This window comes from Ascaphus truei, chromosome 7 (assembly GCF_040206685.1).
Source record: "Ascaphus truei isolate aAscTru1 chromosome 7, aAscTru1.hap1, whole genome shotgun sequence".
Lineage (NCBI taxonomy): Eukaryota > Metazoa > Chordata > Amphibia > Anura > Ascaphidae > Ascaphus > Ascaphus truei.
In genome coordinates, this window is record NC_134489.1 from 100,549,675 (window position 1) to 100,575,554 (window position 25,880).

A 25,880-nucleotide genomic window follows, 5' to 3' on the forward strand; every position below is an offset into this window, starting at 1 on the left:
GAAACAAATGGCTCCAGAATACTTTTTACTGGAGCCAGTATTATTGCCGAAAGTTCAGGGGGCATAGCCCCGAGAATTTTAGCCGAGTCAGAGGACAAAAGGGGTTGATCCTCTGAGGCTAAGGAGGTGTCCCTGACTGACGAACTAAAGGGATCTACCAAGGAAGGTTCACAGGGCTGACCTGCAGGGGTTAACATAGGAAAAACCCCAAGGGTTAAATTACTCTGTACCTGAGAATCAGAGAAATAGAAGCTAGTCTCCGAGAGTGGGGTCATAGGGGGTTCTGCCTCTTGCCCTAGGGACCTATCCTTAGACTGCGGAATACTAGGGTTAGCAGTAGGGACCTCACAGAGCAGACTAGCAGGGGTTAATACAGAAAAAACCTCGGAAACAGAGCTTAGAATTTTTGGTTTAGGAAAAGAGGGCAAACAGGATTCATTCTCTGGTGCTAGGGAAGACACACTGACCTGGGGACTGCAGGGATTTACAGTGGGGGACGCATAGGCCTGACTAGCAGGGGTTAAGATCGAAATAACCTCAGGGACAGAATTTAGGGAGGTTAACTCGGGATTAGGGAGCGTGGCAGCTTCTTCCTTAGCAGGCAGCGACAGAGAAATGGTTTGACCATTCTTAGGAGAGAGAGGTACCCCCACAGGTTTAGCAACAGAACTGACAGAAAAAGGTTTGTGAATAGTCTGTGCGTGGGCAGCAAGTAGAGGTTCACGCTCGCTTATGTTTTTGTCAAATTCCAGGAATAATTTAAGGGTGGTGTCTATGGACTGAGCCGGTACCCCAAAATCCGCAGGTTCAAGACCTGGAGTAGACATAAGAAGGAGTAGTTGGGAGTACTGGGCTTGTAACATCTTCTTCACCTCTCTACATTCCTGAGACCTTGTAAGTATTTCTTTACGCGTTAGTCTTTCTGCAGGGGTTAACCCTTCATACATACAGGCAAGATTAGGTGGAGGCAGTCTTTCAAACAGATACTGTTTTTCAAACAGGGACTGGTCCGCAGCCTGGGACATAGGTACAGTTAAACATTTACCATCCCCCGCCACGGCGCGGTCCGGTTTTAATGGGCCGAGCATACTGTTACGCCGATGCTCGCCACAAACCGGGACCGGACCGCGGGGCTGAGGTGGGGTTATATAATCACCGACCTTAGTGCACGCAGACTGATCCGGAGTGCGCAGTTCGTAGTCGTACATCGCAGGGTCAGGATTGGAGAAGGCAGCATCGTCGTTAATGAAGCAGGAGTTCGGCAACAGGAAGTCAGGAGTGCCCCGCTTCAGCTTAGGAGCGTGAGCGCGGGGGTGGCTTCTGCGCGAAGAGCGGCCTCGGCCCATGACGCCGATCTCAGCAGGAGGAGACAGCAGGCTGGCCGAAGTTCACCGCAGGTCAGCGTCGGGAAGAACCAACGCTTCAGCGCAGAAGTCCAAGGCAGGCCACTGCAAGAGGATCGCAGCAGGCCGCAGGAAAGGAAGGGTAGCCACTGCTAGGAGGGAATGCAGCAGTTACCAGTGCTGGCATCAACGCTTCAGCACAGACGTCCAGGGTAGGCCACTGCAAGGAGATAGCAGCAAGCCAGTGCTGGCAACAACGCTTCAGCACAGACGTCCAGGACCAGGCCTCTGGATACTCAGGAACTTGGAAGGTAAGAACACTAGGAGAGAGGCCTGGGGTGGTTTGTGGCAGAGACAGTAACATAGAGGTAGGAATAGTTATGCTCGGCGCTGGTTCAGAGCCAATGCCTAGAATATAAAGGGCGGAGATCCAATCACAGGAGGAGGGTCTGTGAGAATTCCTCCAATGAAAGAGTACAGGGCAGAAGCTGCAATGAGAGGCAGCACCTGTGCCATAGATTGCCAGAGGAAGCTTGCAACTGCACAGGTCTGCAAGGCAATAGTCAAAGCCAGTAGTGGATTCCTTACACTACCTAGCAAAGTCTATTATAGACTTAAAGAATTGATTTGATTGTGGCACTACCTGTGTGTTTGCTATGTACATATAAAAGTCCCATCCAAAATCCACTATGAGCTATGTATATAGCATCACTATAAGTGATTTAGTCGTAAAACAAACAATACACCAATGTGTAAAACCAATTGTTAGGTGTTGTGCAGTGCGTCACAAAGAAATGACGCCAGAGTGTGGCGTCAGAGGCGGAGTTTGGACGCTGTCTGTGGCACACATTATATGTAATACTAAAGTGCAAGTACGCGCCACTTTTGTGCGCTATTAATATGTCGAAATTGTCAGTCACGTCTTTCTTGGTGTATGAAACACATGCGAGTGGACGCAAACATTTCTTACTGACTCCGAATGTATGAACACAGTCGTCCGGTCAGCAATTTTTCCCATTGAAGAACTGTGCAGATGATTGATGATGAGGTCGGAAATATGTATATGTCTGTTATTTATGTGCATATATCTAATGAATATCTTCTAAATTAGGTTTTTATTAAGACTAAGCCAAAACGAAGCTGAACCTGACGAAGCTCTTTTGCTGGTGAAACGCGCGTCGGGCAGCTAGCTTTATGCTATACACAGCAGACACTGCAACGGTTCTGCAGTAGGGATAGTTGGCGGGTGATTAATGCACTGTAGGGTTTAGTAAGCAGGATATTTGTCTCCATCCAAGGCCGCGTTTATAGTGGATGTGCGCGACGGAGCGCATGACGTCACAGGTCTGTCACTTGCACGAAACCTACACCGAGGTCTGAGGCGACAGGGAGGCGTGGTCGTGATGTCACGTGAGCGGATCACCCTCATTGGCTGAACCGCGCACGTGACCCAGCCGTTGCGCGGCAAAGACAGAAGACAAAGACAAAAACCGCGCGCTCTACGGGCGGCCTCATAAAGAAGAGGTTTGTTGTTCGTGCCGCACGCGCGCGCCGTCCCTGCCACTATAAACACGGCCTAAGACTGCTCATCAATGCCACGTTAGTCTGCCACTGTTGCATGGCTACTTTTTTACTCTCCTCCAATTAACATGGGCTTCCCGTGGCCCTGCCTGCACGCAGCTGTTTCACTCAGTACACTGATGCCACGGAGGTTTCCACTGCAGCTACATTGTATGTAGTGTGATAGTGTTGTTACCATGTGTCTCAGCTATTGAGTCTATTATCACCAGTGGCTGTGACACTGTCTGTGTTATAGAGCAGAGTGTTACTGGCATTCTATGATCTCCCCATCTGTGGTTTGTATCTATTCAATATATTAATGCCTAAGCTTCCACTGCCCGCAGCTATATATATATATATGAGCTGGAATGAGCGGTATATACTCCAAGCTCATTCTGTCCCACACTGCGGTATTGCTATTTACCCATTAAGGTTTATTATCTCACGCTCAAGCTTCGAAGTATAATTTTACTCCAATTACCTACCACCTGTAGCCTCACAATTTATTCATTGTACCTTGTGACATTACCACTTCACCCTACTAATATATTTTGTAATTAATGTTCAGATTTGTATACAGTGATATATATTTTAATTTTAATTAGTAAACGTTATGTTTTAACTTGTGGTGTGCAAGAAGTGAATTCTTTGCCAAGAGCGTATCTCATACGCCCTTCATCTCGTCTGTTTTATTAAGACTAGCAACATATTATTATTATTTTTTTACATAGATCTTACCAAGTACTAATAAAATAAAAGAACATTAATAATTACCATCTGGTAGACGAGCGAATACCGGCACCTACTACGGAGGCCACGCGCTTCAGTGCACGCCTCCGCCGCGCGCTCCTGCAGCCCAGCGATGTTGGGTCACGGCGATTGGGTGTGTGGTGGGGGCGTGATGAACTCGTCACGGAGCTGGTTGGCCTTTATTGGCAGAATCAGCTCACGTGATGCGGCTGCAGCCCGAAATTTCAATTTGGGTTGTGGCGGCAAAATGTCGCGGCGTCAACGCTGTACTTTGTCGCCACAAGCAGTTTCTAGTGTGACAACTCTCATCCACTAGCCTCAAAGAGTGGCGAACGTGCGCTCGCACACGTCGCGTAGCAGGCAGTGTGAGCTAGCCCTATGTATCTCTGGAAGCAGGGGGTGCCCAGAGCTGAAATTAAGGGGCTTCGGCTCCGGAGATCACCTGCTTCATTCTTGGGTAAAAAAATAAAAATGAATAAAAGAGCTTGGATAGCCGCTTTAAGGCAACCTCTGTTTTTAGTAAATTATCCATGCTTGTTTGCTAAGATGCAATAGTAACCCAACCCCTTGAATAGTCTAATGTCGTAAAAACCCTCTAGAGCATTCAATGACCAAGTCATGAACTGCACACCTGTGTGCACCTGGCTTCTGTATGTGACAGGGGCTAAAACATCCAGTTATTCAGGTGACTCACTTACCTCCTCGCAGGGCACTAAAAATGAGCAGCAAGTGCCCAAAAACCGTGACCCCACACCTCAATACGGTACCATCACCACCGCCAAGAATAATTTCAGGCCTTACCCTCAGGATTACCTGGTCCCGTTTACTAGAAAAATAGGTAACAACGCAAAAACCCAATATAGCAAAATGTGTCTAAAAATACGGTTAATCTTTTCGAAAAGGTACTAGGTTCAGTTAAGAGCCCAAAGACGGTGCTTATTACATTTTAGATTTAATATAGGAAAAGTGGTACAGTGCTTGTTTTACAGAAAAGGAATGTTACAAAGACATACAATATAATACATGCAGACAGGTCTAATAACGGGGTACATAACGCCTAAATACGTAACCACCTGCTAGACTCCTCCAGGGGTCGTCATATGGAAATATAAGAATTCGCATGTTATGGAGAGAACACTCCTCTGTTGAATTCTAGTTTTCATACCGCAAATAATTTTTATGCTCGAAACTTTGCTTCTGTCACTAGGACAGGCCAACCCTTTGTGTGTATGTCTTAACTCCCACTCATTAGATCTCTTGTGACATTTATGGCTGGGAGAAAAAAATGATATTTTAAAATCAAATGAGAGTATAAAATACCCTATAACTCTCTCCCTGTAACCCCTAGAGCAGGGTGCGCAAACTGACAGGGAGAGAGAGGGGAATGAGAAAGACAGGGAGGGAAGGGAAGAATGACATAGAGAGGGGGTGGAAATGACAGAGAGAGGGATGTGAGAATGAGAGGTTGGGAGAGTGTGACAGAGAGAGAGGGAAAAGAGAATAACGGAGAGAGGGGGGGTGTATGAATGTTAGAAAAAGTCTATTAGGTATAACAATTTAATTTTTCACTTAGATAGAATAAAAATTTGAGTGAATTCTGTGTGGGAAAATGGGGGGGGGCGCAAGATGAAGGTTCACCTATGGTGCCAAATACCCTTGCACCGGCCCTGCTGACATATGGAACTCGGGCATTTGTCATATTTGGTATTGTTAGACACGTCTGACTTTGCCAGCCACAAATCTATATTTATTATCCTTGTGAAGTGCATCAGATTTCAATTATCACACCTTTTTTAAATCTGTAAGGAAATGTAGAGTGTCCTTTCATTCACCTTTCCTGCTTACCAGGGGTAGGGGGGGTCTTAGGAATTTATGCGACTGCCTTCTTTGAAGATACAAATGTCATTCCAGGTCAATTTCTGGTGCGCCTGGACCCCCTCACCCATCAAAACATATTGGTTTTCATTATTGACCAACAAATGCAGGTTAAGCCAGATGACCACACAGGAGACAGAGAAAAAATAATATTTTAAAATGCGAGTTAACCCCTTGGTTGCTGTATTGTTAACACAACTGAACAGAATAAAGGCATTAATGTGACAGAAACATTGAAAGTTTAAAATTATATATGAAAAGGCTTATACTTGTCTGATGTTTTTGTAAAGGCGCAGATAATTTACACTTAACCTATTAAATGTTTTTTTTTTTTTTATCTGAATTAACTTTAAAGTTGTGTTTTTCCGCTTAGGGCATTCTTTATTTAATTTTTCGTTGGGGATGAAGCAGGGGGTCTCCGGAGCTGAACTCTGTTAATTTCAGCTTTGGGGACCCCCTGCCTCTATAGGCCATACCGGTAGCATCCTTCGGCTGGGAGAGCAATAGGCAGCTCTAATCTCCCACGGCACGGGAGCCAATAGGGCTGCGGGACAGTTAACAACCAGGAAGTAACAGTCATGAGCGTCTCCGGTAAGTATCTTGGGAGGAGGGTGTCCTTAGAGCTGAAATAAACGGGGTTGAGCCAGTGCCACGTTAAGGCATTGGTGGGCCCTGGGCAAAGTATGAACTAGGGGAGCCTCGTTGCTTTTCAGAAAATACCATACACTTTGATCAACTAAATTGTATAATCACTCACTATTCATACAGCAGTCGAGAAGCATTGTGATTGGTTAAACGGATTTCATTTCCTTTTCCGTTTTTTTTTTGTTCGCTTTCGATTTTCAGCTGTTTCTTTAGAATGATCTAAAGATTGAAAATATGGAAACTCCCCCCACCCCCAAGACCCCCACTCCTACCCCCTGCCCCCCCCCGGCCACATCATGCTCTCCCTCACGTGTGCGTGGGGCCATGGGCAACTGCCCCAAGGTCATTACACTCTGTTCACATTGCTCGACCTCTCTGCAGCCTTTGATACTGTGGACTATCCTCTTCTCCTTCACATTCTCCATACTCTAGGTGTCCATACAAAGCTCTATCCTGGATCTCCTCTTACCTCTCCCATCGTACTTTCAGAGTCTCATTTGCTAACACCTCCTCCTAATCTGTTGATCACTCTGTGGGGGTACCCCAGGGCTCTGTCCTGGGACCTCTTCTCTTTTCTCTTTACACACTCTCTTTAGGTGACCTAATCACATCTCTTGGGTTCAAATATCACCTCTATGCTGATGACACACAAATGTACTTGTCAACCCCTGACCTTACACCTGCTGTACAGACCAAAGTCTCTGAATATCTCTCCACTGTATCATCCTGGATGGCCTCCCGCAGACTCAAACTTAACATGTCAAAGATGGAGCTTCTCATACTTCCTCCTATGCCTAATCCTACTGCCCCCTTCTACATTCCTGTTGGCAGAACTATCATACACCCAGTATCACAAGCACGCTGCCTAGGGGTCATATTTGACTCCTCCCTCAAATTCTCCTCATATTCACAATGTAGCTAAAACCTGTCGTTTTTGCCTCCATAATATAACAAAGATACGCCCTTTCCTATGTTCCTCTACTGCTAAAACTCTACCACAGGCCCTCATTCTCTCCCGTCTCGACTATGGCAACCTCCTGTTGTCCAGCCTTCCTGCCTCTCACCTGTTTCCCCTACAATCTATCCTTAACGCTGCTGCTAGAATCACTTTACTCTCTCCTAAATCTGTCTCAGCGCCTCTCCTGCTGAAATCCCTCTCCTGGCTTCCTTGAAATTCCGTATTACTTACAAAATTCTCCTCTCTTTTAAGGCTAGGCACGCTTCTGCCCTCCTTACATCTCAGCTCTAATTTCTCACTATACACCTGCTCAACACTTGCGTTCTGCTCAAGGATGTCCTCTGTCCCCTTTTGTATCCAAAGACCTCTCCCACTCACTGCCCCACACCTCTGGAATGCCCTTCCCCTCAATATCCAACTAGCACCCTCTCTATCCACCTTTAGAACCTTTCTTAAAACACACCTCTTCAACGAAGCGTATGGGTAGCTCCTCTGGCTGATGCTGTACATCTCAGATGCCCTGATCTTGGCCCCTTGCAGATACATTTACCAGAACACCCTCCTACTGTCTCTGTAAGTTCTTCCCACTTAGATTGTCAGCTCTTGGGGGAAGGGACTCCTTTTCCTAATGTTACTTTTATGTCTGAAGCGCTTCTTCCCATGATGTGTTATATTATTATGTCACGTGTATTACTGCTGGGAAGCGCTATGTACATGGATGGTGCTACATAAATAAAGATATGCACATATATATTTGATAAAAGGGTCCAAGGTTCAGCTCCAGAGACCCCCTGCTTCATACCCATATTAAAAATAAAAGACATTATTGTCCGGACATGCTGCTTTAAGCAGCAGACTCCCTTTACGGACTAACCCCGACACATTTCACCTGCTTAGTGCCCCTGTGTTCATGTCTCTGTGGCACTGTGCACGTGAACAAGAGACTTGCGAGATTTCCAAAGCTGTGGTCACTCAATTCACTTGTTGGTCCAATAAAAGTAATTGCAAACCAGGACGAATCTACATGTAAATATAAAGAGAAAACAAACGCATAGGACCTCTGTCTGTTATTTTATATATAGCACTGAGCTGGACAACGTAGAATCCAGGCACAATAAATCCCTGCCCTGAAGAACTTGCAATCTAATTGTGGTGTCCAAGGAACACAGAAACGCTTTGCACGCGGTCACATGCATTATTTAAAGCGGAGATGAGGGTTTGAGCGCAGCGTCTTTGCGATCCCTCATTGGTACAGCACAGCGAGTCTCCCTTTATCATAAGCAAGACATTGCATTGCTCAGGTTTGCATTATACCTGGTGGTGGCGGCTTGCTTTTGTATAGCGCTGCTAGTTTTACGTAGCGCTTTACAGAGACATTTTGCAGGCACAGGTCCCTGCCCCGTGGAGCTTACAATCCATGTTTTCGGTGCCTGAGGCACAGGGAGATAAAGTGACTTGCCCGAGGTCACAAAGAACCGACACCGGGAATTGAACCAGGGTCCTCTGCTCCAAACTCTCAGTGCCAGTCAGTGTCTTTACTCACTGAGCCGCTCCTTCTCCTCCCAGTTTGGGAATACATTAGTTCTAACTCTGCCCAAGCAGGTGCAAGGATTTCCTTACAGATAACAGGACTCGATTGCTACAGTCGAAGTTCAGAATTGGACGTTAGAGACAGTGTGGTGCAAAGCAGGCGGCTCAAATTAGTAATGAAAGAGAGAGCAGAAAGTCGCTGCTCTAATTGCACCCTGGGCCTGGCCGTATGGACAGACTTTAAATGGCGATAGCATTAAAACTCCTTTGGCTCAATTATTGATCGGCTCTCGCTCTGGATTTCTACTTCTCAAACCCGTTAATTACTTTTCCAGTTCAGGATCTGATAAAAAGTTTGTTACGAGTGTTTCAAGTCACAGTGAGATGTCACAGTTTGGCCTCTTTTATTAAAGTCGTTAGGGATGAACCTGAATGATTTGGAGATAACTAAATATTTGTGTGTTAACATTTTCAACGCCTGTCAGAATATTCCAGCATCTAGTCAGCTTTTTTTTATAAAACATTTCAACAATCATTAATTTCCAATCAGTTTCACTGATTTTTAGCATCAGTGTTTCATAGACTTCAATAGAATCTCGCTGATAAAATCTTCTCTTTTCTATTAATAGCATTTTTTGTAGAGAAGCTCCAGATCTCACTGATTTGGGTTCTTGGAGTTGGCATATCTGTCTTTTCCTGTCGCCCCTTCTCTCTCCATCTGCTGCTGCCGTGTTTGCGCTGCTGCAGTGTTTGCGCTGCTGCAGTGTTTGCGCTGCTGCAGTGTTTGCGCTGCTGCAGTGTTTGCGCTGCTGCAGTGTTTGCGCTGCTGCAGTGTTTGCGCTGCTGCCGTGTTTGCGCTGCTGCCGTGTTTGCGCTGCTGCCGTGTTTGCGCTGCTGCCGTGTTTGCGCTGCTGCCGTGTTTGCGCTGCTGCCGTGTTTGCGCTGCTGCCGTGTTTGCGCTGCTGCAGTGTTTGCGGCTGCTGCAGTGTTTGCGGCTGCTGCAGTGTTTGCGCTGCTGCAGTGTTTGCGCTGCTGCAGTGTATGCGGCTGCTGCAGTGTTTGCGCTGCTGCAGTGTTTGCGCTGCTGCAGTGTATGCGGCTGCTGCAGTGTATGCGGCTGCTGCAGTGTTTGCGCTGCTGCAGTGTTTGCGCTGCTGCAGTGTATGCGGCTGCTGCAGTGTTTGCGCTGCTGCAGTGTTTGCGCTGCTGCAGTGTATGCGGCTGCTGCAGTGTTTGCGCTGCTGCAGTGTTTGCGCTGCTGCAGTGTATGCGGCTGCTGCAGTGTTTGCGCTGCTGCAGTGTTTGCGCTGCTGCAGTGTTTGCGCTGCTGCAGTGTATGCGGCTGCTGCAGTGTTTGCGCTGCTGCAGTATTTGCGCTGCTGTAGTATTTGCGCTGCTGCAGTATTTGCGCTGCTGCGGTGTTTGCGCTGCTGCAGTGTTTGCGCTGCTGCAGTATTTGCGCTGCTGCGGTGTTAGTGGCTGTCACAAGGTGGGTCCGCAGTGCTGGAAGTATTAGGCAATGTTACATCTGTTTCTACGTTGCTGCTCCCTTAGGGTGCAGGAGCAGGAAAGTTGGCTCCCGTTAGCAGAGAAAAAACCCTAGAATTAAGTTCCTATCTACAGACCTTTTGCCAAAACCTTTAGGTTTGTTGCGTCTGAAGTGGGTGAGAGCAGAATTGTTCACGGAGTTACAATGTTATTCTGAGGTCCAGTGACCAACAGAACTCATGTTCTCTGGGCAGTTACTGCACGGCCTCCGTGTGGTTGTGGATGAGGTCTTGCGATTCCTCGGGGAGTCCATATAAGAACTGGTTGTGCCTCCCGCGGGACACAAATGTTGCTCCATGTGCCAGGCAGCACGTCCAAATCTGCAAAGGGACAGAGCAATGAGACAGGCTTGGATTTGTCACAGCTGAGACAGACATACCCCACCGGGACAAAGGGACAGAGCCGTGCTTTCTGCATATTCACCGCAGCGTATTCCAGGTGTTCCCTGAATGGTTTCCCTAAGTCTGTCTCTGCCACCCTGTCCTGTAAGAGAATAAACTCACTGTGGCTATTGATGTAACTTGCCTCAGTGTTATTGTGTCATTCAGTGGTGATGAGGAGACAGTGGCTGGGCAGCAGGTCCTTTCTGTCTCTGAGTAAGTATGTCACCCTATGAGGAGTAGGATGTAATGACTATTGGTTTCATCATAGGGCCACCAAATCCCCCACCAGTTGGAGTGACGGGATTGATGGGCCATTGGTCCCTCTGTGGGAACCTATCACTATGTCATGTCATACTTCTGATGTTCTGTCACTAGAGACATAACCCCCCCTGCCCCCCGAGTGCTCCGTGTCTTACCAGGTACACTGTGAACAAGGCGTACAGGACGAGTACGACACCGATGACCGCATAGAGGGCGATGCTGTCCAGCGTTGGGATGTACACAACCACAAAGTACAGGTTAATGGTGATGATCAGGACTATGAGGAGGATAGTGACCGCTTTACCCACGCTGAGGACGAGAACGGACGGTATGAGGACTCTCTGATTACACCAATGTCTCACCCTGCTCATACCTCTGTAACATGCACAGCTATCTCTCACTGTAACACGCACAGCAATCTCTCACTGTAACACGCACAGCTATCTCTCACTGTAACACGCACAGCTATCTCTCACTGTACCACGCACAGCAATCTCTCACTGTAACACGCACAGCTATCTCTCACTGTAACACGCACAGCTATCTCTCACTGTAACACGCACAGCTATCTCTCACTGTAACACGCACAGCTATCTCTCACTGTAACACGCACAGCTATCTCTCACTGTAACACGCACAGCTATCTCTCACTGTACCACGCACAGCTATCTCTCACACTAACACGCACAGCTATCTCTCACTGTAACACGCACAGCTATCTCTCACTGTAACACGCACAGCTATCTCTCACTGTAACACGCACAGCAATCTCTCACTGTAACACGCACAGCTATCTCTCACTGTAACACGCACAGCTATCTCTCACTGTAACACGCACAGCTATCTCTCACTGTACCACGCACAGCTATCTCTCACTGTACCACGCACAGCTATCTCTCACTGTACCACGCACAGCTATCTCTCACTGTACCACGCACAGCTATCTCTCACTGTAACACGCACAGCTATCTCTCACTGTAACACGCACAGCTATCTCTCACTGTAACACGCACAGCTATCTCTCACTGTACCACGCACAGCTATCTCTCACTGTACCACGCACAGCTATCTCTCACTGTAACACGCAAAGCTTTCTCTCACTGTACCACGCACAGCTATCTCTCACTGTAACACGCACAGCTATCTCTCACTGTAACACGCACAGCTATCTCTCACTGTAACACGCACAGCTATCTCTCACTGTAACACGCACAGCTATCTCTCACTGTAACACGCACAGCTATCTCTCACTGTAACACGCACAGCTATCTCTCACTGTAACACGCACAGCTATCTCTCACTGTACCACGCACAGCTATCTCTCACTGTAACACGCACAGCTATCTCTCACTGTAACACGCACAGCTAACTCTCACTGTAACACGCACAGCTATCTCTCACTGTACCACGCACAGCTATCTCTCACTGTAACACGCACAGCTATCTCTCACTGTAACACGCACAGCTATCTCTCACTGTAACACGCACAGCTATATCTCACTGTAACACGCACAGCTATCTCTCACTGTACCACGCACAGCTATCTCTCACTGTAACATGCACAGCTATCTCTCACTGTACCATGCACAGCTATCTCTCACTGTAACACGCACAGCTATCTCTCACTGTACCATGCACAGCTATCTCTCACTGTAACATGCAAAGCTTTCTCTCACTGTACCACGCACAGCTATCTCTCACTGTAACACGCACAGCTATCTCTCACTGTAACACGCACAGCTATCTCTCACTGTAACACGCACAGCTATCTCTCACTGTAACACGCACAGCTATCTCTCACTGTACCATGCACAGCTATCTCTCACTGTACCATGCACAGCTATCTCTCACTGTAACACGCACAGCTATCTCTCACTGTAACACGCACAGCTATCTCTCACTGTAACACGCACAGCTATCTCTCGCACAGCTATCTCTCACTGTAACACGCAAAGCTATCTCTCACTGTAACACGCACAGCTATCTCTCGCACAGCTATCTCTCACTGTAACACGCAAAGCTATCTCTCACTGTAACACGCACAGCTATCTCTCACTGTAACACGCACAGCTATCTCTCACTGTAACACGCACAGCTATCTCTCACTGTAACACGCACAGCTATCTCACACTGTAACACGCACAGCTATCTCTCACTGTAACACGCACAGCTATCTCTCACTGTAACACGCAAAGCTATCTCACTGTAACAAGCACAGCTATCTCTCACAGTAACACGCAAAGCTATCTCTCACAGTAACACGCACAGCTATCTCTCACTGTAACACGCACAGCTATCTCTCACTGTAACACGCACAGCTATCTCTCACTGTAACACGCACAGCTATCTCTCACTGTAACATGCACAGCTATCTCTCACAGTAACATGCACAGCTATCTCTCACTCACGCAAAGCTATCTCTCACTGTAACACGCACAGCTATCTCTCACTGTAACACGCACAGCTATCTCTCACTGTAACACGCACAGCTATCTCTCACTGTAACACGCACAGCTATCTCTCACTGTACCACGCACAGCTATCTCTCACTGTAACACGCACAGCTATCTCTCACTGTAACACGCACAGCTAACTCTCACTGTAACACGCACAGCTATCTCTCACTGTAACATGCACAGCTATCTCTCACTGTAACACGCACAGCTATCTCTCACTGTAACATGCAAAGCTATCTCTCACTGTAACATGCACAGCGATCTCTCACTGTACCATGCACAGCTATCTCTCACTGTACCATGCACAGCTATCTCTCACTGTACCACGCACAGCTATCTCTCACTGTAACATGCACGGCTATCTCTCACTGTAACATGCACGGCTATCTCTCACTGTACCATGCACGGCTATCTCTCACTGTAACACGCACAGCTATCTCTCACTGTACCATGCACAGCTATCTCTCACTGTAACATGCAAAGCTTTCTCTCACTGTACCACGCACAGCTATCTCTCACTGTAACACGCACAGCTATCTCTCACTGTAACACGCACAGCTATCTCTCACTGTAACACGCACAGCTATCTCTCACTGTAACACGCACAGCTATCTCTCACTTTACCATGCACAGCTATCTCTCACTGTACCATGCACAGCTATCTCTCACTGTAACACGCACAGCTATCTCTCACTGTAACACGCACAGCTATCTCTCACTGTAACACGCACAGCTATCTCTCGCACAGCTATCTCTCACTGTAACACGCAAAGCTATCTCTCACTGTAACACGCACAGCTATCTCTCGCACAGCTATCTCTCACTGTAACACGCAAAGCTATCTCTCACTGTAACACGCACAGCTATCTCTCACTGTAACACGCACAGCTATCTCTCACTGTAACACGCACAGCTATCTCTCACTGTAACACGCACAGCTATCTCTCACTGTAACACGCACAGCTATCTCTCACTGTAACACGCACAGCTATCTCTCACTGTAACACGCAAAGCTATCTCACTGTAACAAGCACAGCTATCTCTCACAGTAACACGCAAAGCTATCTCTCACAGTAACACGCACAGCTATCTCTCACTGTAACACGCACAGCTATCTCTCACTGTAACACGCACAGCTATCTCTCACTGTAACACGCACAGCTATCTCTCACTGTAACATGCACAGCTATCTCTCACAGTAACACGCACAGCTATCTCACTGTAACAAGCACAGCTATCTCTCACTGTAACACGCAAAGCTATCTCTCACTGTAACACGCACAGCTATCTCTCACTGTAACACGCACAGCTATCTCTCACTGTAACACGCACAGCTATCTCTCACTGTAACACGCACAGCTATCTCTCACTGTAACACGCACAGCTATCTCTTACTGTAACACGCACAGCTATCTCTCACTGTAACACGCACAGCTATCTCTCACTATAACATGCAAAGCTATCTCTTACTGTAACATGCACAGCTATCTCTCACTGTAACAAGCACAGCTATCTCACTGTAACAAGCACAGGTATCTCTCACTGTAACACGCACAGCTATCTCACTGTAACAAGCACAGGTATCTCTCACTGTAACACGCACAGCTATCTCTCACTGTAACACGCACAGCTATCTCTCACTGTAACACGCACAGCTATCTCTCACTGTAACACGCACAGCTATCTCTCACTGTAACACGCAAAGCTATCTCACTGTAACAAGCACAGCTATCTCTCACTGTAACACGCACAGCTATCTCTCACTGTAACACGCACAGCTATCTCTCACAGTAACACGCAAAGCTATCTCTCACAGTAACACGCACAGCTATCTCTCACTGTAACACGCACAGCTATCTCTCACTGTAACACGCACAGCTATCTCTCACTATAACACGCAAAGCTATCTCACTGTAACACGCACAGCTATCTCTCACTGTAACACGCACAGCTATCTCTCACTGTAACACGCACAGCTATCTCTCACAGTAACACGCAAAGCTATCTCTCACAGTAACACGCACAGCTATCTCTCACTGTAACACGCACAGCTATCTCACTGTAACAAGCACAGCTATCTCTCACTGTAACACGCACAGCTATCTCTCACTATAACACGCTAAGCTATCTCTCACTGTAACACGCACAGCTATCTCTCACTGTAACACGCACAGCTCTCACTGTAACACGCACAGCTATCTCTCACTGTAACACGCACAGCTATCTCTCACTGTAACACGCAAAGCTATCTCTCACAGTAACACGCAAAGCTATCTCTCACTGTAACACGCACAGCTATCTCTCACTGTAACACGCACAGCTATCTCACTGTAACAAGCACAGCTATCTCTCACTGTAACACGCAAAGCTATCTCACTGTAACAAGCACAGCTATCTCTCACTGTAACACGCAAAGCTATCTCTCACTGTAACACGCAAAGCTATCTCTCACTGTAACACGCACAGCTATCTCTCACTGTAACACGCACAGCTATCTCTCACTGTAAAACGCACAGCTCTCACTGTAACACGCACAGCTATCTCTCACTGTAACACGCACAGCTATCTCTCACTGTAACACGCACAGCTATCTCTCACTGTAACACGCACAGCTATCTCTCACTATAACATGCAAAGCTATCTCTCACTGTAACATGCACAGCTATCTCTCACTGTAACACGCACAGCTATCTCACTGTAACAAGCACAGCTATCTCTCACTGTAACACGCAAAGCTATCTCACTGAAACAAGCACAGCTATCTCTCACTGTAACACGCAAAGCTATCTCACTGTAACACGCACAGCTATCTCTCACTGTAACACGCACAGCTATCTCTCACTGTAACACGCCCAGCTATCTCTCACTATAACACGCAAAGCTATCTCACTGTAACAAGCACAGCTATCTCTCACAGTAACACGCTAAGCTATCTCTCACAGTAACACGCACAGCTATCTCTCACTGTAACACGCATAGCTATCTCTCACTGTAAACACACAGCTATCTCTCACTGTAACACGCACAGCTATCTCTCACTGTAACACGCACGGCTATCTCTCACTGTAACACGCACGGCTATCTCTCACTGTAACACGCACGGCTATCTCTCACTGTAACACGCACGGCTATCTCTCACTGTAACATGCACGGCTATCTCTCACTGTAACATGCACGGCTATCTCTCACTGTAACATGCACGGCTATCTCTCACTGTAACATGCACGGCTATCTCTCACTGTAACATGCACAGCTATCTCTCACTGTAACATGCACAGCTATTTCTCTTCTTGCCAGTGGCAGCCATATTGGTGAGCCCTCCCACAAAAAAATCTTTAAAGGGCTCCACTCTCTCACTCCCCCCCCCCCTCTCCTCTCTAACGGCCCCCCTTTCTAATCCCCCTCCTCTCTAACTCCCCCCCTTTCTAATGCCCCCTCTCCTCTCTAAATCCCTCCTCTCGAATTCCCCCTCTCCTCTCTAACTTCCCCTCCTCCTCTAACTATCCTCCCTTCTCTCTCTGTCTCTCTCATTCTTCCCCCTTCTATCTCACTCTATCCTTCCTGCTATCTCACTCTCCCTCCTCTCTAACGCTCTCACGCTCCCCCCTCTAACTCAATCCCACACCCAATTTCCCCCTCCTCTCACATAATCCCCATCTTTCACTCCATCTCCCCCGCCCCCCCACCCTCGCCTTGTGGGCAATGTGAGACAGGGGCGAGGCCTCCGGCCCCGCGTGGGTGGGAAGCTGGGGCCACGTGGTGGATGGGGAAGTTGGGCCCCTTGACTTCTGAGTGAGCCCAATTTCCAGCAACGACCGGGACACTGGTTAACAAGCAGGGGGATTGGCGTGAGGACCCGTAGCAAACAGAGGCCCCCAGCAGCCCAACATGGAAGTTGGGCCAAACCTCTGGCCAGGCCCAACCTTCAACCGCTGGCCAGATGCCCCCCCCCTCTCCCAACTCTTCTTGCACTGTAGCATGCCCAGCTATCGTTCTTAATGCTACTCCTCATTAATGTGCAAGACACATGTACCCATGTTCTTGCAACTCTCTCTCTGTACAAAAGCACAGTTCTCTCTTTCCCGTCCTATCGCACTGCACGAGGCACAGCTACATCTCATTGTGAGAGTTACTCTCTGATGCTACTTACAGGCCATTGGTGAAGTCTTTCATCAGTGGGTGCATGCTGGTGAAGGTCAATATGGGGAGCAGTGCGAAGGGCAGCTGTAAGGGAAGGACACATTGACAGAGCAGTGATTAAGCATCATGTGCGATACCTAATCACCCCACCCAAACCATCTCCTATCAATTGATAGGACATTTCCCCAGGCCCTTTACCAAGATGCTCTGTAGGACGTTCAGAAGGTCGTTCATCCCTGTCAAGTGCTCCACATCCTTAAATGCAGCCACAAACACAGTGGGGATAATGGCGCAGGATCTGGTGAAGAGCACACGGTAGAACCGTGACCACTTCAAATTCAGGAAGCCCTGGAAAGAGGGACCAGCAAGGTGAGAAGCAGTGGACCAACCCCTGTTTTAGCCATATTCCTTTGTTAATCAGTATCGCTGACCTGAGGAAGAGAGGAGAACTCTCGAAAGCTTGTCCTATGACATAAATTGTTAGTCCAAATAAAAAAGGTATCACCGAATACTGAAGAACTCATTTATTCTGCACTATCGCAACTGGACTAACACGGCTATTTCCGTTATATATATATATATATATATATATATATATATATATATATATATATATATATATATACATATATATCATATAAAAATATTACTTGTGCACTAAGGGATACAGTGGAAGCACTGTGTGCTAGGTGATAATGGCGAAAGGCAGGGTTGCAGACCTGTCTAAGACATGCAAATGAGCATACAGTAATATTTCCATTTGCTATATATATATATATATATATATATATATATATATATATATATATATATACACACACATATATATATATATATATATACATATATAACAACATACAAGGTTTTGCTGCTTGAAAAGCATGACTGATTCAGTGCTGCAAGCCAATGTCTGCAAGTGTCTCTAAAATAAGCTTTGACCACAAGGTGGCGCATATATACCACAAACTGCACGCATCCCAACACTGGGTATATTTACATATCCCCACCATGAAAGTTGCTCTTTACAGAATCGCATGTAGGTAGAGAAGGGCGAACTATTCACCAATATTTAAATCCGCGCACAAACGGCATTTAAATCACAAGTGCAAATATTCATGGATTGATTAGAAGTACTTCAATTCAACCAAACTTCACAAACAAAAAGCCTTTAGAAATGTATGCAATTCTATTAGAGAGAGAGAGAGAGAAAACGAGAGACAGAGAGAGAGAACGAGAGAGAGAGAGAGAGAGAGAGAGAGAGAGAACGAGAGAGAACGAGAGAGAGAGAGAGAACGAGAGAGAGAGAGAGAGACCCCTAAAACCCACCTTTTATACACCACGTTGAGAGCCACCTGAGACACTTGGGAGATATGCTAATCTAACCCATTTGAATATACTTTGCATATCCACATTAGCATGTGGCACACATTAGAATATTTGTCGCCTTTGCGGATATCAACAAAAATTCTCCTGAATATTAGCGGGTTTGATTTCCGCCCACCTCTACATGTAGGCATTAGATAGAATACAGGAGGGGTTCCCAAGTCCAGCCCTCAGGAACCCTCAACAGGCCAGGTTTTCAGGGTATCCCTGCTGCAGCAGGGATAACCCTAATACCTGTTGGGGGTTCTTGAGGACTGGAATTTATAATACAAACAGACAGGTCTCTGTGCAGAGGAGCTTACAATGTCACAGCTCTGTGTTTCTCAAGCACAATCTAAGAAGAAGGCCTCACTCTTTATTTACCTCCATCACAAACTGACCGGCATAGGTCCCGGTCATTGTGGAACTCTGTCCAGCAGCCAGGATCCCCACAGCCCAGATATAGAGAGCAGCGGGTCCAAAGAAGCAGCCGAGTATAACGCCCTGCGCAGGGAGAGAGGGCGAATCAGTGTAATATCTGCCTTTGTATTGCTCTGTAATTACCAGCAATAAAACCTGTGCTTAACTGGGGGCAAAGTACTGCGCCCCATTTACCAAACAGCACTGATCCCAGTGACAGTAATAGGATTATCCTCGGAGAAAGCTAGTGCCGTTTTTTTTGCCCCAGTCTTACACCTGAAAGTTCCTGCAAATGTATGAATTCGTATATATGTTCTGTTTATGTGCGTGCTAGTATGTGTATGTTATGTATAAGAATACTGTGTGCGTGTGTACTTGTTAAGTCTGTATTTGTGTGTTTTAATATATATATATATACTAGCTGAGAGCCCCGGCGTTGCCCGGGATGTTTGTGGTGTGGGTGTGGCATTTGGGTGAGGAGTGGTCAACGCGGCCCATGTGCGGTGGTAGTGCTGCTGTGGCTGTACTGATGGTGATTGTATCGGTGTGCTGATTTTGGAGGGTTTGGTGCTGATGTGGGGGTGCGGATGTGGGGGTGCGGATGTGGGTGTGCCGATGGGGGAGGTGCAAAGGTGCCGATGTGTGGGTGCTGATGGTGTTGATGGGGGCTGGGAATGGCGGGGAGCCGAGAATGCCAGTGTGCTGGGGGGGCATGGGATAGCGGTGTGCTGATGTGGTTTTGCTGGGGATAGTGTGTGTGTGTATACGTGTGTGTGTATACACACGTGTGTGTGTATACACGTGTGTGTGTATACATGTTTGTGTGTGTGTATACATGTTTGTGTGTATACATTGTATGTGTGTGTGTGTGTGTATACATGTGTACGTGTGTGTGTGTGTGTACGTGTGTGTGTGTATACGTGTGTATACACATGTGTGTATAGACGTGTATACACATGTGTGTGTAGACATTGTGTGTATGTATATATTGTGTGTGTGTGTGTATACATGTGTACGTGTGTGTATACACATGTGTGTATACACATGTGTATACACATGTGTGTATACATGTTTGTGTGTGTCTATACATGTTTGTGTGTATACATAGTATGTGTGTGTGTGTGTGTGTACATGTGTGTGTGTGTACATGTGTGTGTGTGTACATTTGTGTGTGTGTACATTTGTGTGTGTATACATTTGTGTGTGTGTATACGTGTGTGTATACATGTGTGTGTATACACGTGTGTGTGTGTGTATACATGTGTGTGTGTATACAGTATGTGTACATGTGCGTGTGTGTATGTCTCCATGTGTGTGTATACACGTGTGTATATACACATGTGTATACACGTGTGTATACACGTGTGTATACATGTTTGTGTGTATACATAGTATGTGTGTGTGTGTGTGTATACATGTGTGTGTATACATGTGTGTGTGTACATTTGTGTGTATACATGTTTGTGTGTGTATACACGTGTGTATGTGTGTGTGTGTGTGTGTATATACATGTGTGTGTGTATACATTATGTGTATGTATACATGTGTGTGTGTGTGTGTGTGTACGTGTACATGTGTGTGAGTATACGTGTACATGTGTGTGTGTGTACGTGTCTACGTGTACATGTGTGTGTGTGTCTACGTGTACATGTGTGTGTGTCTACGTGCGTGTGTATACGTGTGTGTGTGTCTACGTGTGTGTCTACGTGTGTGTGTGTATACGTGTGTGTGCGTATACGTGTGTATGTGTGTCTACGTGTGTGTGTGTGTCTACGTGTGTGTGCGTATACGTGTGTGTGTGCGTATACGTGTGTGTGTGTGTCTACGTGTGTGTGTGTGTCTACGTGTGTGTGTGTACACGTGTGTCTACGTGTGTGTTTGTACGTGTGTGTTTGTACGTGTGTGTGTGTGTCTACGTGTGTGTGTGTGTGTGTATACGTGTGTGTACGTGTGTGTGTGTGTGTGTAAACGTGTGTGTCTGTGTGTATACGTGTGTGTCTGTGTGTATACGTGTGTGTCTGTGTGTATACGTGTGTGTCTGTGTGTATACGTGTGTGTCTGTGTGTATACGTGTGTGTCTGTGTGTATACGTGTGTGTCTGTGTGTATACGTGTGTGTCTGTGTGTATACGTGTGTGTCTGTGTGTATAGGTGTGTGTGTGTGTATAGGTGTGTGTGTGTGTGTGTGTATAGGTGTGTGTCTGTGTGTATAGGTGTGTGTCTGTGTGTCTACGTGTGTCTGTGTGTCTACGTGTTTCTTTGTGTCTACGTGTGTCTGTGTGTCTACGTGTGCCTGTGTGTCTACGTGTGTGTGTGTGTATACGTGTGTCTGTATAGGTGTGTGTGTGTGTGTGCGTGTGTGTCTGTCTACGTGTGTGTGTGTCTGTCTACATGTGTGTGTGTGTCTACATGTGTGTGTCTGTGGACGTGTGTGTGTGCCTACATGTGTGTGCGCCTACATGTGTGTGTGTGTGTGGTCTCTGTGTGTGTGTGTGTCTCTGTGTATGTGTATGTGTATGTATATATATATATATATATATATATATATATATATATATATATATAGTGTGTGTGTGTATGGAGGGTTGAGGCTGGCAATGAAGGAATGGGGGTGTGTGGGGGGAGAGCTGCTTACCTTGCAGTCGGCAGCATGTTCCTCGAGGTGAGGCCTCCTGCAGGGCGGGAGCCCCCCCGCTGCCTCCGGCTCGAGGTGAGGCCTCCTGCAGGGCGGGAGCACCCCCGCTGCCCTCCGGCTCGAGGTGAGGCCTCCTGCAGGGCGGGAGCCCCCCCGCTGGCCTCCGGCTCGAGGTGAGGCCTCCTGCAGGGCGGGAGCCCCCCCCCGCAGCCCCCCGGCTCGAGGTGAGGCTTCCTGCAGGGCGGGAGCCCCCCCCCCCCCGCTGCCTCCGGCTCGAGGTGAGGCCTCCTGCAGGGCGGGAGCCCCCCCGCTGCCCACCGGCTCGAGGTGAAGCCTCCTGCAGGGCGGGAGCCCCCCCGCTGCCCTCCGGCTCGAGGTGAGGCCTCCTGCAGGGCGGGAGCCCCCCCGCTGCCCTCCGGCTCGAGGTGAGGCGGCGGTGCCGAGGAGCGTTGCAGGCGGCGCCGGGTAGGCTGGTCTTTGCTGTGAGGGGGGTGGGAGAGGTGAGCCGGTGCCGAGGAGCGTGCGGCGAGGCCCGTGGGTATGCTGCCTCACCCATCCGGCCGCTCCCACGTGGATGTGAGGCGGGAGGCAGCGTGTTGTGGCCGCTCCCCCGCGTGTGTCCCGGGCGCTCGCTCCGCTCCCCCGCTGACTGTAGCGGCGCCGGGGTGTGAGCTTGGGGGGGGGGTAAGCTTGGGGGGGGGGGTGAGGTGTGTGTGAGCTTGGGGGGGGGTGGGAATGTGTGTGTGTGTGTGTGTGTGTGTGTGTGTGTGTGTGTGTGTGTGTGTGTGTGTGTGTGTGTGTGTGTGTGTGTGTGTGTGTGTGTGTGTGTGTGTGTGTGTGTGTGTGGTTTTTTTGTGGACCTTTGGCCCGTCACTCCGCCTCAGGGGCGGGCCAAGGGGGTGGTGTGAGTGTGTGAGGCCAATGAGAGGTGTGCGGGGGCGGGCGGCCCAAGGGACCAATGAGATTGCCGCTAGGGACACCGGACATCCAGCAGGCAAACATACAGTGCTTTCACTAATATAGTATAAGATATATATATATATATATATATATATATATATATATATATATATATATATAGTATCTACAATGTATGAGTATGTATTCATATATGTATTCTGTATGTATAGTATACTGTATGTATAATGGAATACACACACACTAAAGTAACGCCCAACGCAGTCTTCTGCTATGAACATGTTTTGTCCTTTTTGACAACAAGTAATAAGTTACTCCTGAACCGCATTGAAGTACTGTAGTGTTATTTTGTTGTGTTATTTTGGTTTCCTTGCTTTCCTGTTTCCATTGTGTACATTAGTTCTGTATTCACTTTGGACTCAGCAGTTACAATGTCATTCTTTTCTCCCTGTTACTATTGGTGGACGATACCCACGGTAACCGGATATACCCCTACCCGCAGTGTAGCATTTAATCCTCTTCAATGGGCTAATATATTTTCACCTGTTTTTTGTCTATGAAACACACGGCCCTCCCCACCTAGCATGTAAATGACACTTGCCTTTTCTTATTTGATGCTCGATGTTTTAACATGCTTTATTATGCGTATAACACGTTATTTTTTTTGACTGGCGCGTCCCTGTTTAGAACGCAGTACTAGGGTAGTTTCCGGGTTTTCATGAATACATGTATTATAATGGTATATACTGTATGTTAGTATGCGAATTCGGTATTTGATATGTATGTGTTAGTATATGTTCCTTGTAGTGTGTGTATATACATGTATATAAAATACTTGTACGATGTATGTACGTGTTTTCAGGAGTCAGAGAAGGTTCACGTACCCCTTTGTAGATGTCGACAGATAAGGTCTCATTGTCAGCAGGAAACACCCCAGCGTGGGGGCTGCTGCTGTTCAGACAAACGTCGTGCTGAAATACACGAAACCAGACAATAAACCCCTGAAACTGACTGCACAGTGACACCCCTTACACACACAGTGCAAATCTATCCCAAAAAATCATACTCTGCTTATATGCACAAGCTAATCATCTACCCCAGGGGTGCGCAAACTGGGGGGGGGGGAACACGGCGGTTGCAGAGGCCCCACGCTCTTCCCAAAGGCATGTAAATTAAATGCCGGGGGGCCGCTCAAGGCCTCTGTAACTTCCCTTACCGTGACTCAGTCGGCTTGGGCGACGCGTCAGCAAATGATGCCATGGGGTCACGTGACGTCACATGACCCGGCGGCGTCATTTGACGCTTCAGACTAGGTAAGGGGGGGGGGACGCGAGCAGTGGGGGAGGATAGAAACAAACAGCTAGATGCCCAATACACAGACGTCCATCATGAGGCGTCGCTTGTTAGCAGGCTCCGATTTCCTATGACACCCAACAAACACAAGACAGCATCTCCACCGTGTAACCCCCTTGTAATGTAATCCGAACTTTGAGCTGCAACACTCTAGGGATCTCCTAACTCTATCCACCCTGATGGCAACATTCCAGCAGACTGTATAGGCCCAAACATTCTACTCACTGCGTCCTGGTTGGTCTTGTTGTAGAAGGCCTCTGCAAACACAGCCATGACAAATAGGTTAATGAGGAAGGAGATGAAGAGCGCGATGCTCGACTCTATCAGGAAGTACTTGTTGGCTTCGCTCACCTCCTCCTTCTTTGAGCGGTCGACAACGCGAGACTGAGGAGGTAGAGGATACCATTACTATTACACTAAGCAGACTGCTCTTGGAGTCAAGATGGCCGACCTGGAGAACATGAAGGCCTTGTTAATGATTACTTCAAATGGTTTGCTAAGTAAGGAGTAGATGCATCCCAGGCCATGAAAACTTAATGGAATCAACAAAAGCATTCTTCACAGATGTGTGTTCAGAACTTCAGAGCCTTTCCTGGTTTCTTCTCCACATGTACTGTATACATGTATGTACATGTATATACCATGTGCAGCTCAACCCCGTTATAGTGCGATCCGCTATAACGTGGATCCGCTTATAACGCGGTTTCAGCGTGGACCCCAAATTTTGCACACACACTGCACACACTCACTGCACACTGCATACATTCACAGCACACTGCACACACTCACAGCACACTGCACACACTCACAGCACACTGCACACACTCACAGCACACTGCACACACTGCATACACTCACAGCACACTGCATACACTCACAGCACACTGCACACACTCACAGCACACTGCACACACTCAGCACACACTCACAGCACACTGCACACACACAGCACACTGCACACTGACACACACACACACAGTCTCACACAGTCAAATACACACACACAGACACACTGTCTCTTTAAGGGAGCTTGCTCTCGCAAGACGGAAGCAGAAGCAGGAAGCAGAGACAGGGAGAAGAGCTGCCAGATGCCGGGTAAGTGCTGTGTGCTGTTGCCGCTGCCCCACCGGGTCTGGGAAAGCTGGGAGAGTTCTCAGATTTCCCCCTCCGGCGGACACGGTACCACCACAAAAAAAAAAAAAAAAAAATCTCCCCCCTGCATGCTCCTGTCAAAATGGTTCCGCGACGTAAAATAGTGTTGTGGCGGCATGCCGCATCGTGCTGCCATGACAACGGGACGCCCTGTGGCGCCCCATTGCAATGACAACATGATGTCTCATGTGACGTCCCGTTGTCATGGCAACGCAACGCCATTGGACATCGCTGAGCCGTTTTGACAGGAGCATGCAGGGGGGGGAGATGCCGCCACCGGAGAAGGTAAAACATAAAAAATATATAAATAAAAAACTTTTTTTTTTAAAGTCTCTGTGTTATCATTCAGCGGAAGATGGCACCCCGCTTACAAAGGGGGTTACCCTTATAATTACCTTGACAAGAGAGGAGTGAAGGTAAATATTGTGCGGCATGATGATGGCTCCAATGATCCCGACGGCCTGGAGGAGCTCGGCGGACCCACAGCCAGAACAGTACGGGTAGAACATGCCCTTTAGCACCTCCCGCTGGTCAGGTTGCACCACCACATACTACGACACAAGAGAAAGAGCAGCTCAAGGATACTGTGCTC

At 47.6% G+C, this 25,880-nt stretch overlaps 1 protein-coding gene across 1 annotated transcript in view; it reads right to left on the minus strand.

The window, feature by feature from the left end:
• Positions 1–8,189: 8,189 nt before the first annotated feature.
• SLC11A1 (solute carrier family 11 member 1) overlaps positions 8,190–25,880 on the minus strand; it is a 35,144-nt gene continuing 17,453 nt past the window's right edge. Inside the window, exons 9-16 of the mRNA XM_075609677.1 lie at positions 25,684–25,839; positions 24,362–24,520; positions 23,668–23,754; positions 19,196–19,315; positions 17,648–17,797; positions 17,460–17,533; positions 11,009–11,162; positions 8,190–10,529 (exon numbers count right to left, since the gene is read on the minus strand). Coding sequence (XP_075465792.1) covers positions 10,404–10,529; positions 11,009–11,162; positions 17,460–17,533; positions 17,648–17,797; positions 19,196–19,315; positions 23,668–23,754; positions 24,362–24,520; positions 25,684–25,839 — 1,026 coding nt within the window. The 3' untranslated portion in view covers positions 8,190–10,403. The remainder of the gene's footprint in view (positions 10,530–11,008; positions 11,163–17,459; positions 17,534–17,647; positions 17,798–19,195; positions 19,316–23,667; positions 23,755–24,361; positions 24,521–25,683; positions 25,840–25,880) is intronic.